Source organism: Oncorhynchus gorbuscha, linkage group LG11 (genome assembly GCF_021184085.1).
Source record: "Oncorhynchus gorbuscha isolate QuinsamMale2020 ecotype Even-year linkage group LG11, OgorEven_v1.0, whole genome shotgun sequence".
Classification (NCBI taxonomy): Eukaryota; Metazoa; Chordata; class Actinopteri; order Salmoniformes; family Salmonidae; genus Oncorhynchus; species Oncorhynchus gorbuscha.
Window position 1 is genome coordinate 72,055,280 of NC_060183.1, and position 13,706 is coordinate 72,068,985.

Consider the following 13,706-nt stretch of genomic DNA (forward strand, 5'->3'; position numbering starts at 1 on the left):
GACTGAATTGAAATGGAATTGACTCCAATGCTGGTGGGGTGATCATGGTCCCTTACGTTGATGGTGTCCTCATTGTGAGACAGCAGGTTGTTGAGTCTCTCCAGGTCTCTCTCCTTCTCCCTGAGTGACAGACGCAGCTGGTGGATCTCGTTGTCTTTCTCTTCTAGAGCTGAAAACTTCTCATCCAGCGCTTGCTGTGGAGGAGCCATACGGAATATTGAAATTAAAAGACCAAAGGCATACAATGTTCATCAGATCAGAGCGAGAGAGAAAGATCGACATCTTGTTCAGGGCAATCTTCAATTTTAATGACGTTGTTCATTAAATCATTCCATTTCCAAAGTACACTTTGGCAATATGTACATTTTTACATCATGCCAATAAAGCAATTGATCTGAGAGAGAGCGAGAAATATTTTACATTTCAAACATTGATAGAAAGCCCACCTCCAGAGCCTTTTCTTTTTCTTTCAGTCGTTCTCGCAGCTTTGAAAGCATAGTGTCACTTTCCTCAGGACTTCTGCTCTGCTCCATGTCTCTCATCATGTTCATGTACTCCTGATAGAGGGAGAATAGAGAGAGAGGAGGCAGACAGAGAAAATAGGGAAAAAAGCAACAGCAAGAGAAAGAACAAGATCGAATAGAGGGACAGAAGAAAAAACGAACAAACAGTTTTTCCCAGTTCCCGTGCTATATTTTTACATTTTAGTCATTTAGCAGACATCTCTTATCCAGTGACTTATAGTAGAGCGCATACATTTTCATATATACACACTACCGTTCAGAAGTTTGGGGTCACTTAAAAATGTCCTTGTTTTGAAAGAAAAGCACATTTTTTTACCATTAAAATACCATCATCTTGATCAGAAATACAGTGTAGAGATTGTTAATGTTGTAAATGATTCTTGTAGCTGAAAACTGCAGATTTTTTAATGGAATATGTACATAGGCGTACAGAGTTCCATTATCAGCAACCATCACTTCTGTGTTCCAATGGTACATTGTGTTAGCTAATCCAAGTTTAGCATTTTAAAAGGATAATTGATCATTAGAAAACCATTTTGCATTATGTTAGCACAGCTGAATTATGTTAGCACAGCTGCATTATGTTAGCACAGCTGCATTATGTTAGCACAGCTGCATTATGTTAGCACAGCTGCATTATGTTAGCACAGCTGCATTATGTTAGCACAGCTGAATTATGTTAGCACAGCTGAATTATGTTAGCACAGCTGAATTATGTTAGCACAGCTGCATTATGTTAGCACAGCTGAATTATATTAGCACAGCTGAAAACTGCTGTGCGGATTTAAAAAAGTAATAAAACTGGCATTTTTTAGAGACTTAGTTGAGTATCTGGAGCATCAGCTTTTCTGGGTTCGATTACAGGCTCAAAATGGCCAGAAACAAACAATTTCTTCTGAAACTCGTCAGTCTATTCTTGTTCTGAGAAATGAAGACTATTCCATGCGAGAAAATGCCAAGAAACTGAAGATCTCATACAACGCTGTGTACTACTCCCTTCACAGAATTGCTAGTATGGTGCTAGTACACCATATTTACCTAGTTCCATAGAAAAGGAATATATAGAACAGGCCTCACTAAATTGCTAGTGTTTGATACTCTAAACCACCTTCTATAGATTATATTTCTATGGTTTCCCTTTTAGTTTCTCGAGCTCTCAGACTATCTACCTGTAGCTGCTGCTCCTTGTCGGCCAGGCAGGTGGTAAGGCGCTGGATGGTGACCTCGTGACTCTGCAGCCTCCTCTTTGTCTGCTCCAGCTGCTCCTGGTACTGCTGCTCCAGACTGCTTTCCCTCTCGCCCAGCTCCCCGTTAAGCTTCTTTAGCTGGTTCTGCATCTCCTGCATGGCGTAGATAGTTTACCCAGTAAGCACAATACATTGAAAATACGTCTTTTCAACGTCTTCTCAACCAAAAAAGGGTCAAGAGTTAATTCCTGGTTGGGTCATGTGGTTTAGCAAAAGCCCAGACAATAAGTTACCCTCAACTTTAGGGAAAATGGATGGCTTTAGGGAATATATTCTGCCTTCTATTATGCACGGGTAAAACCACATAGTTACATGGTAGTAAAACAAGCAGCCATAGTAAACCTACAGAATGGGTTAAATAGGACAGCTTCTATACCTGCTCCCAGCTTGCCCATATCAAAGCTTTTCCACACAACGAAGTAGGACTGGGCAATATGGCGAAAATATCATATCACAGTATTTTCTCATTTTTGACACTTCTGAATAACAAAAGTTCTAAATATGCTTCATGTAGTAGTGCATGACCCTAGGATGGCAACGAATTAATCATAAGTGGTTTTATTAAATGGGCTTTCTCCATTCTGATTGCATTGCTTTATACTGTTCAACCAAACTTACACCAAAAATAATAGGACAAAACTGACAGGTCTTATTTGTAGAACATTGCATAGGAATCTAAAACCTATTTTGTAGCCTCTAACTCTGGTACTCGACCAACGGTTGCCATTTGCAAAGTTATTTGTTGAATTCCAACACTCACTTCCAGCATTCTAATACATTTCTTAATTTCCTTCATTTATTTGTTAATATTTACACACTGCTACAAATCACAATAAAATCTCAGTTTCGAATCACAAAACAGATAGAATCTTGAGAAACACAATAGATATATTATCAGCACCTAAGTATCCTGGCAATTCCCAGGAAAACAATAGATATTCCTCCTGTGGCCTTACATTAAGAGCTTTGTCCCCCTTCTTCCTCTGCTGCTGCAGCTCCTCTAGCTCCTGCTCCAGCTGCTCCTTGGCCTGCTGCAGATCAGCCAGCTCCTGCTCCCTCCTGCCCAGGGAGCGCTGCAGCTTCTGCGCCTCCAGCCGCTTGGTGTGGTGCTCGCCCTGGAGCTGGGACAGCTCCGCCTGCTTCTCCATCAGCAGAGACTGGTGCTCTTCCGCACCCTGGGGGGAAAGCATGAATATGGATAGAGTTAGAGAAGCAGGAGACGTATTTTTGTATTTTGAATGCATGTGTGTGCAACCCAGAAGTCTGTATTGATGTGACCGCTGGCAAACACGCACAGATAGACATTACAGCCCTAAAGCAGAGTAGATACACACACTGCAGCTGCCTGCCAGATTTCACAATACCTTAAATGGTGTTTCGCGAATAACATCACATGACATAGCACTTCCATGCCCGACTGCGCAGTGAATGACGTAGCACACAGCCATTGGTTGATGCATGCAGCACGACTGATGTATTGGGCCTGGAACGCAGCTAATGCTGTGTCTGATCTGACTTGCCTGGTATTTCTGGAGCTGGGCTTTGTGCGCTGCCTCCCTGGCTTTGGCTAATGCCTCGTCCCTGTCCTCAATCTCATGGCACAGCTCTTCAATCTGGAACACACAGACAGAGACAGACGTGTTGGTGTGACAATGTTATATAAGCCCTCAGTCTGCGCAGCACAGAGATGGCATAGTATATGAGGTGATATATTTTTTAGTGGGCAACAATAGTTGGTTACAGCAGTATTTTATCAAATATCAACATTTATTAGTGTGAATATTATCTAATCAACCGCACCTCTTTTTCCTTTTCTTTGAGCACCAGACTGAGTCCCTGGATGGTTTTGTCTCGTTTCAGAGCATTCTTCTTCTCCGAGCCCAGCTCGTTCTCAGTCTCCTCCAACTTACCAGACAGTACCTGTTCAAAAAAATAAATAACAAGTGGTCACTTGTGGTCCTCTATAGCTAAGGTCGTGAGAGAATGGCACTTGCTGTCCTCTATAGCGAAGGTCGTGAGAGAATGGCACTTGCTTCGACAAGATTCTGGGTTTAATTCCCAGGGCCACTCATATGTAAAATGTATGCACACATGACTGACAGTCCCTTTAGATAAAAGCATATGCTAAACTGCATATAATTAAGTAGCCAAAACAAGAGACAGTAAATTCATCTTCCTCCAACGTGTTCGATTAATCACAATGGTACATTCTGAATCCACCCTAAAATATGTGCTCCTACCCCATAGCCATTTCTGTAGAACATGAAAGGATAGCCTAGTTGTATTCATTTCAAAATCGTGAAAATTCCATGGTGAAAACATTTACTGGTATGTATGTATATTTTCACTATTATTCTACACTGTAAAAAATATTTTAAAAATTAAAGAAAAACCCTGGAATGCGTAGGGGAGTCCAAACATTTGACTAGTACTGTGTGTGTAGATATATATACACACTGCTCAAAAAAATAAAGGGAACACTTAAACAACACAATGTAACTCAAAGTCAATCACACTTCTGTGAAATCAAACTGTCCACTTAGGAAGCAACACTGATTGTCAATACATTTCACATGCTGTTGTGCAAATGAAATAGACAACAGGTGGAAATTATAGGCAATTAGCAATAAAGGAGTGGTTCTGCAGGTGGTGACCACAGACCACTTCTCAGTTCCCTGGCTGATGTTTTGGTCACTTTTGAATGCTGGCGATGCTTTCACTCTAGTGGTAGCATGAGACGGAGTCTACAACCCAGACAAGTGGCTCAGGTAGTGCAGCTCATCCAGGATGGAACATCAATGCGAGCTGTGGCAAGAAGGTTTGCTGTGTCTGTCAGCGTAGTGTCCAGAGCATGGAGGCGCTACCAGGAGTAAGGCCAGTACATCAGGAGACGTGGAGGAGGGCAACAACCCAGCAGCAGGACCGCTACCTCCGCCTTTGTGCAAGGAGGAGCACTGCCAGAGCCCTGCAAAATGACCTCCAGCAGGCCACAAATGTGCATGTGTCTGCTCAAACGGTCAGAAACAGACTCCATGAGGGTGGTCTGAGGGCCCGACGTCCACAGGTGGGGGTTGTGCTTTACAGCCCAACACCATGCAGGACGTTTGGCATTTGCCAGAGAACACCAAGATTGGCAAATTCACCACTGGCGCCCTGTGCTCTTCACAGATGAAAGCAGGTTCACACTGAGCATGTTACAGACGAGACAGAGTCTGGAGACACCGTGGAGAACGTTCTGCTGCATGCAACCGCCTCCAGCATGACCGGTTTGGCGGTGGGTCAGTCATGGTGTGGTGTGGCATTTCTTAGGGGGGGAAATCGCACAGCCCTCCATGTGCTCGCCAGAGGTAGCCTGACTGCCATTAGGTACCGAGATGAGATCCTCAGACCCCTTGTGAGACCATATGCTGGTGTGGTTGGCCCTGGGTTCCTCCTAATGCAAGACAATGCTAGACCTCATGTGGCTGGAGTGTGTCAGCAGTTCCTGCAAGAGGAAGGCATTGATGCTATGGACTGGCCCACCCGTTCCCCAATTAAGCACATCTGGGACATCATGTCTCGCTCCATCCACCAACGCCACGTTGCACCACAGACTGTCCAGGAGTTGGCGGATGCTTTAGTCCAGGTCTGGGAGGAGATCCCTCAGGAGACCATCCGCCACATGCCCAGGCATTGTAGGGAGGTCATACAGGCACGTGGAGACAACACACACACGCACTACGGAGCCTCATTTTGACTTGTTTTAAGGACATTACATCAAAATTGGATCAGCCTGTAGTGTGGTTTTCCACTTTAATTTTGAGTGTGACTCCAAATCCAGACCTCCATGAGTTGATACATTTGATTTCCATTGATAATTTTTGTGTGATTTTGTTGTCAGCACATTCAACTATGTAAAGAAAAAAGTATTCAATAAGAATATTTCATACATTCAGATCTAGGATGTGTTATTTTAGTAGTCCCTTTATTTTTTGGAGCAGTAGACATACATACATACATACATACATACATACATACATACATACATACATACATACATACATACATACATACATACGAGGTCGACCGATTATGATTTTTCAACGCCCATACTGATTATTGGAGGACCAAAAAAAGCCGATACCGATTAAAATCGGACAATTTTATTTATTTATAATAATGACAATTACAACAAAATTGAATTCACTTATTTTAACTTAATACAATACATCAATAAAATCAATTTAGCCTCAAATAAATAATGAAACATGTTCAATTAAACATGTTCAATTTGGTTTAAATAATGCAAAAACAAAGTGTTGGAGAAGAAAGTGCAATATGTGCCATGTAAAAAGGCTAACGTTTTAGTTCCTTGCTCAGAACATGAGAACATATGAAAGCTGGTGGTTCCTTTTAACATGAGTCTTCAATATTCCCAGGTAACAAGTTTTAGGTTGTAGTTATTATAGGAATTATAGGACTATTTCTCTCTATACCATTTGTATTTCATTAACCTTTGACTATTGGTTGTTTTTATAGGCACTTGAGTATTGCCAGTGTAACAGTTTAGCTTCCGTCCCTCTCCTCGCTCCTACCTGGGCTCGAGGAGTGCAATGTAAGGCAGGTGGTTAGAGCGTTGGACTAATTAACCGTATGTTTGCAAGATCGAATCCCCGAGCTTACAAGGTAAAAATCTGTCGTTCTGCCCCTGAACAAGGCAGTTAACCCACTGTTCCTAGGCTGTCATTGAAACTAAGAATGTGTTCTTAACTGACTTGCCTAGTTAATTAAAGGTGTAAAAAATATTTTAAAACGGCAAAATCTGTTATGAAAACGGCCCTAATTAAAATATATATATTAAAAATACAATTCCGACTAATTGATCGACCTCTAATAAATATATATATCAAATAACAAAAACTATTTTCTACCCATTTTCTTCCCTCCCCCCAAATCACCTTGTTGTTATTCTGGATGTCCTCCAGGGTCTTGGAGAGGTTCTGGTTCATTGCTCTGAACTGGTTCATCTCCTCATTCAGCTGCCTCTGGGCTGTCTCCAGCCTGCTCACCTCATTCAGCTGCTCAGTGAAACCCTGGGGAAGGGAAACAGAATTCTGGGAAATTAGTCAAAGAGAATGAGTTGGCTAAGAAAGGAACATAGGACATCAAAGGGGAAGGAAAAACTGCCACAGGGGCAGAGAACACCTGTGAATCCCTTTTATTGATACATTTATTCATGTATACTTTATTTTCCATTATCAACAAAAATGGATCCTTTTACTGCGACGATATCCAACCTCACAACTGGTAGATCATTTTTAGTCAAATAATTATCCAAATTCAGTCTAAAGCTACATTTCCATGGCCTTCCAAGTTCTCTACAGAGGATCGGTCTGAGGTGAGAGGACTGGACTACCTCAGCTCTGAGAGGAATGTAACCATCATTAAACTCCTCTGTGAGGTCCTGGAGCGACTTCCACTCAGCCTCTCTCCGTCTGCGTCGGGCTCCAGGGGGGAGTGGCTGTCCAACCATGGGCTTCCTCCGCAGAACGGGGATGCGGCTCCCGGGGGTCCCTGGGATTGGTCGTCTGGGGATGGAGCGCAGCAGCTGCAGCAGGTCGGAGATGGGAGGCTGGGCTGGGGAATGCACTCTCTGGTTTCTGGTGGTAGTATGGCCCACTGAAGGAGAGCATTCCCTCACTGATATCTTTGACTCTCTGCAGGGTCTCTGTGACAGGGGGCCCAGGGGTTCTGTCTGATGAGGGGTGTGGTCAGGGTTCAGGGACTGAAGCGAGGCTGAGCAGAACCTGGAACTGGGGGATGAGAGGGTGCCTTTGCGGTAGACCAGGTCCTGGTACATCATGCTCCGGGAGCGGAGCCCAGAGTTCTTCTCCGGGCAGGGATTCCCACCAGACTGCACCCTCCTGTGGGCTGAGCTTGACCGACCTGCGGCTCCCACTGGACCACCCAGGAGGTCCATACTCACAGAGCGCCTCACCCACCCATCCCCTCCATCTTCCTTCCTCTGCCCTTCTGACGTAAACTGATCTCCCCCGCACTCATCGGGACTTCCACCTTCAGAGGACCTCCAGAGGGGGGTCATAATGGTGCTCACCTCCCCCACGTCGGGCCTCTCCGGCAGGGGGTTGTGGCGTCCATAGACGTGGGCCACACACTGCTTCAGATTCTCTCTTTCCTGCTGCAACCGCTGCACTTGGGCAGCATGCTCCTCCTGCAGCCTGCCGATCTGTACGTCGCACTGCACTATGCGCTCCAGCGTGAACACACACTTGCCGCACAGGAACTCTGATGCTTGGCTGTCGGGGTCGCGGTCGACCAGGCGCCCCAGCACGTGGGACAGGATGACCTGAAGCTGCCGTTTGCCTGACGGGTTGAAGATCCAGCGGCACTGGCTGCCAATGAGGCGTAATCTGCATACGCGGCATGGGTCCTTCATAGTGATGACTAGAGATGATGGTTCAGTCCAACAGAGAAACGCACTCAGATAGGCTCTGTGTATAAACGCTCCAATCTCCCGCAGTCGTCAGCTTGCCAGCCATGGCACAGAGAAAATACTCTCTCCATTTCTGTGACAGGAACAGTGCAGTAAGCTCACAGTTCAGTCCAACACTTACAGATCCTAAACACAAAAAACTCTCCGCTTTCCCATGGTCGTCAATATGCCAGCCATGGCATACAGCAGACTCTCCCACTCTGAAGAGGAGAGACTGACAAAGCTCTTCCTGGTGAGAGCAGCGTAAGCGTTAAGCCCCATCTTCTAATCCCTCCGCCGCTGTCCCACACATTCAATCAGACCAAATCCCCTGGACTGGACCCGCGGTGATCTCCTGTGTTACGGCTGACTGCTGGCATCGTAATCCAGCCCCATCTGAACCCAGGACTATCTACTCATCCTGGCTGCCCCAACAAGGACAGCAGGGCCTGGGCGGGCTCTAAATCTACACAGGTGAGGTGACATTGACCAGGGGCTGGTTAAGGTGTGTTGGTCTCCTTGGCAAGGCTAAGGTAAATCTGATTTAAGATTAAGAGATGGCCTCACCTGGTCCTCAATGCCACCACCTGCCTCACCTCAGAAAACATGATAGAGCTACAGTGATGAACTGCCTGGCCCCTTAGACCTCTACGTGTGTGTGGCTTTCTGATACACACGACTGACCTAACAACCCAGAGACTGGACTCCTTTTACCCAGCTTTACCCCTTTTACACCATGTAATCTGACAGACAGCCCAGACAGAATCCAATAGAAAGCTATAGGGGTTGTGGTTTTTAATATAAAGTTAGTCCATAAATAACCCTAAGGGCAACTCTCTCCTGCCGGGATACTAATCCTGTATTAACACAGAAACCTGGGCCAAGAGAGCAGAGGAAAAATGGGCACTGACAGCTTCCCCTACTGTCTGACAGGACAAAATAATAATACTATATTTGTCCATCTTGCAGATGAAATCCATCTTTTGATCTGCTATCAACCGTGCTTAATTTGAGCCGGATCCTGACGGAACTGGATCTGGCACCTCTCAATTTTGGACTGTTTCGTTCCGCAACCCATTTGCCAGGAGGCGGTACCTCTCGTGGCACAAAAAGTATTCACCATATGCAATGTAAAAATTCTAATCACAGGTCATTCAATTTAGCCTCCTCTGTAATTCTCCTGTTCCCTAAAAAAAATAGAATATCAATTATTTTCACATTCCAACACCTGATTAGTGTTGGGCTGACCCAGGTTTATGGTTTGCACAACATTGTAGTCTAGAATGATATTAACTTTCTAGGATCTCTCTCCGCTCTAATAGACATGAGCCCGCAACTGATCTCTCCAGCGTTGCACTTCATCTATTTCCTTATTGAATCAGAGCGGCGGGAAGGGTGCTGCAGGTACCGCAACTCCTCTGATAATTGTCAATTGTCAAAAGTTATAGAATTACTGCTTTCCGTTCGGGAAAAGAAATGTAATAATTTGGAATACTTCATCAGGAGTAGGCCTATAATTTAGCCACAGAGGATCAATAGCTTTTTCTTCTTCATAGCCTAGCTGTGGATGGTGTGTAGTCCAATCACAAGACATGCCTACAGCTGGGAACGCAAGGCAAATCTGTCAGCGAACGGCATGCAGCCAAAACAGGCCTATTGTTTACAAAGTAAAAACACTGGTTGGAAAGAAGACTAATCTGTCTGTAGGCTACCAAATATGTTATCAACTTGCAAATAGGCCCGAACAGTATTGTTTACAAAGTAAAAAATAATAAGAGAGAGAGGCTCCTGGCACGAGCACATCAGCCATCACCATTGAGTGAGCTGTGCATCATTGGGTGAGTCAGTGAAACAGGAAAGCTTTATCAGGACTAATTTCCTCCTCATAAATGTACAATATTGGTCTTTCCACAAACCTAGGCTAATGATGGGGGGGAAATTAATTCAGATGCCACCCGGTTATTCATCCCTGCACCTTAGAGGCCCCATTACATAGATGTGGAACACTGGTCACTTTAACAACGTTCACATACTGTTTTACCCAGCAGTATTCAAGTCCATACTATTCAACCATTGCTGTACATACACTATCCACGTATTCTTCAGATATAGTATATATTCTATCCCCATACTGACAACACATCACACTTAATCTCCGGATTCCAACATTGCGCATCCTAATATTTCTTAATTCCATTATTTTACTTTGGATTTGTGCATATTATGTATTGTTAGATATTACTGCACTGTTGGAGCTAGGAACACAAGCATCTAATTACACTCGCAATAACATCTGCTAAACATGAGTATGCAACAAATAACATTTGATTTAGGTCATTTAGCAGACGCTCTTATCCAGCGCGACTGACAGTCAGTGCATTCAACTTATTGTAGCTAGTTAAGACAACCATACATCCCAATCATTTTACATCATTTAGGTTAATAAAGTAGACATATTCTAGCAGTAGATTATAGTGTTAGCTTGCAGATGGTTGAGAAGAATAGAACAGACATCTGACAACTCTACTTCTCTCCCTGGGGAACCAATGACGTCAGCTTCCTCTGTTGATGGCAACTTCTATAAACCACAAAGCTCTTGCCTGCCACAACAAAGCAGAACAGACAGAGAAACCAACAGCACTGTAAAGAACATAAGAGGAGGTATACAGACGTAAAAAGGGCAACACAATAGACAATTTCAGAATGCATTTCCTCTCATGGAGCAGATTCAGAGTCAAACCGCCTGACAGATAGTCTGTTCCATGTCGCACACAGAGAGATATGGCCAGAGGACATGTGTGTGAGTGTGCGTACACTTGAATTACATGAATGCAGGAGACAGCTAAGAGAGGGTAGCTAATGCCTGGTGGGCACACCGTGACCTGTCACTAAATAAAAGAGCCGCCACAGAATTAGACAACAAAAGGAGTGTCATACAACCCAACAAAACAGACAATCACAAGCAAGTACACACTAGTTGGACACTCAGAGGTCAGAGAAGTCTAATACGCATTAGTGTATGCACTGTCAGACACTATTGGAAGATAGGAGACAGGACGTGGAGACTCTCTCCCCCTCCTCAAAACCCATTGGAGGAAAAGGTCAGAGGGGAGGAACCACTGGCTTTCTCATCCAATGAGGAAGAAGATGCGAGGGGTATGCATTATTTAGATCTTCCCCATGGCCCCATCCAGAAACAACCTCAACCGGCTCATACCCCCTTAGGCACTCGTTCTGAGAGTCTGGCTCCTTCTCAATACATATTTTCTTGATTCCTGGCACTCTCTCTCTCCTCACTTTGTTCTCAAAATGCACTGGAGCAGGAGGGAATGGACCTTGGGCTTTTTCCTCCAATACGGTCGAGAAGGAGCCTAGACAATACTGGATGGGAAGGAATCATAGATTCCGGGGTGGTCTGTCATCACATGATGTAAGAGGGTAAAGTTGGTAGATTGAGATATTAAGCTGATATGCGTTAGGCAATATCGCGACAGAAATCAAGAAGAAAAAGAAATAACACCTGATGGTCCTTCTCCGTCCTGTCCTTCTCACGGCCCAGCTCAGCCCTCAGAGTCTGCAGTTCCTGGTCTTTCTGGCCAATGAGAGCAGAGAGTTGTAGGGTGTGCTCTGTGGTTGGTGTGTCCGTCCCGTGGTCTCTGCCAGTACTTTGTAGTTGTTGGATCACAGCTTCCTGGTTCATCACAGATATCCTCAGTTGATCTATGACACTGGAGGGACAAAAAGTAGGCTACGTTATGTTTACATTATCAAAACATTTATCCCCGTGATAAACAAAAGATATATTGTCCTTACATTTAGATGCCATTGGATAACACAAAAGTATTAAGTTTCATACTCAAGGCAGGTGAAATGGAAGAGACAGAGTACATCAGAGCTACATAATTATCTAATTTCTCCATGATCAACATGTTGGTGTCAGTGTAGAATATCACAGCAGATATTAAATTAAAAGTACATGGGCTGCAATTGAAATGGAACCATATTCCCTATATAGTGAACTACTTTTGAACGGCACCGTATAGGGAGCCATTTCGGATACAGCCTAGGTTTTACACTTTGTTGAAAAACCCCTTTGTATCTGTCCTTACCCGTTTTTCTCCTGTAGAGCCTGCTGCAGGTCGTGGCTGGGAACATGGATGGGGGTGAAGGTTCCCGACGGTCCCATGGTCAAGAGCTGCTTCTCCATACCAATGCTTCTCACCTTCTCCTGCTCAGCAATGGCGGCCATCTTGTCGACTTCCTTCTCGGCCGCTTTCAGACCCTGACATGGAAGAGAAAATTGATGGGAATGTTCCAAGACTAGTCACTGACCTTTTCCAATAATGTGCCTTTTCATTACCACCACCTAACTTTGACTAAAGTCTCTTATGGTAAGACCAGTGGAGGCTGCTGAGGGGAGGACGGCTCAGAATGGCTGGAACGGCGCAAATGGAAACAATGTGTTTGATATATTTGATACCATTCCGCTGGTTCCGCCATTACCACAAGCCCGCCCTCCCAAATTAAGGTGCTCTGTATTCAGTGTTCATATTAGTGCAGTAATGCCGTAGCCCAGTGCTCACCTGCTCCAGCTCAGCGATGCGCTTGTTGAGAGTGTCTCGGAGTGCATCCATCTCCCTGTGGGCTCGCTCTCTCACACGCAGGGAGTCACCAGACTCTCTACCTGCCAGGCTCTCCAACGCTTTCCTGATAACAAGACAGGAGTGATCAAAGTTTATTTATTTATTTATCATTTGGATTTTCAATATTTGACAAAATAAATTAAAGTTATTTGACAAGTAAAGGGCAAAAATACACAACTGGCCCCCTAACACACACTTGGATCAATGACAGTCAATGTTTACCAACTAATGAACTAGTGATTAATCAAAGAGTGAAAAGTGAGTCAGGACTATTGATGACCGATGGCGTCAGCCGCAGTCTGTACTCGCAGACCGATGGCGTCAGCCGCAGTCTGTACTCGCAGACCGATGGCGTCAGTAGTCAGTACTCAAACAGTATCAGTAGGCTATACTCACGATGCAGACACCAGTAGCTCATGCTTCTCTGCCAGATCTCTCTTCATAGACTCCACCTCCACCTTCAGCTCAATGTTCTGAGAAGGACAATCATTCAGTCAAATTCCATTCACTTTAACACAGATATTTTACATGGAAAAACCTGGCACACCGTAGCTTAGCTCTAATAGTTCATTCCTGCATTGTATTTTGTTTGGAGTGGTTCCTAAAGCACTCCAAGTATGGTCTGAGAATATGTTGAGTATGGTCCTCAACTGCATACTTCAACAATGTAATTCGCTTTGGCACTGGAAGCTGTGTTCATATCGTAACAATGAGTAGGTGTGTACTCAATTGCAGGCGGATCATCGTAAAAATAGAATACAGAAATAAAATAAGACAATATTTTTCTATGACGAAGACAACAGACTTGTCTCTGAGATTA

At 44.4% G+C, this 13,706-nt stretch overlaps 1 protein-coding gene across 5 annotated transcripts in view; it reads right to left on the reverse strand.

Annotated features, from left to right (window-relative positions):
• Nucleotides 1-13,706, reverse strand: part of cdk5rap2 (CDK5 regulatory subunit associated protein 2) — a 49,453-nt gene that overhangs the window by 14,646 nt on the left and 21,101 nt on the right. For 3 of the 5 annotated variants that reach the window (XM_046290348.1, XM_046290349.1, XM_046290347.1), the window contains exons 1-8: nt 7,167-8,489; nt 6,709-6,843; nt 3,572-3,691; nt 3,292-3,384; nt 2,728-2,946; nt 1,694-1,864; nt 447-557; nt 57-194 (exon numbers count right to left, since the gene is read on the reverse strand). In XM_046290348.1, coding sequence (XP_046146304.1) covers nt 57-194; nt 447-557; nt 1,694-1,864; nt 2,728-2,946; nt 3,292-3,384; nt 3,572-3,691; nt 6,709-6,843; nt 7,167-8,207 — 2,028 coding nt within the window. In that variant the 5' untranslated portion in view covers nt 8,208-8,489. Of the gene's footprint in view, nt 1-56; nt 195-446; nt 558-1,693; nt 1,865-2,727; nt 2,947-3,291; nt 3,385-3,571; nt 3,692-6,708; nt 6,844-7,166; nt 8,490-11,763; nt 11,972-12,352; nt 12,526-12,826; nt 12,951-13,282; nt 13,360-13,706 lie in introns of those variants that run through there. The other 2 variants (XM_046290350.1, XM_046290351.1) reach the window with 1 other exon arrangement.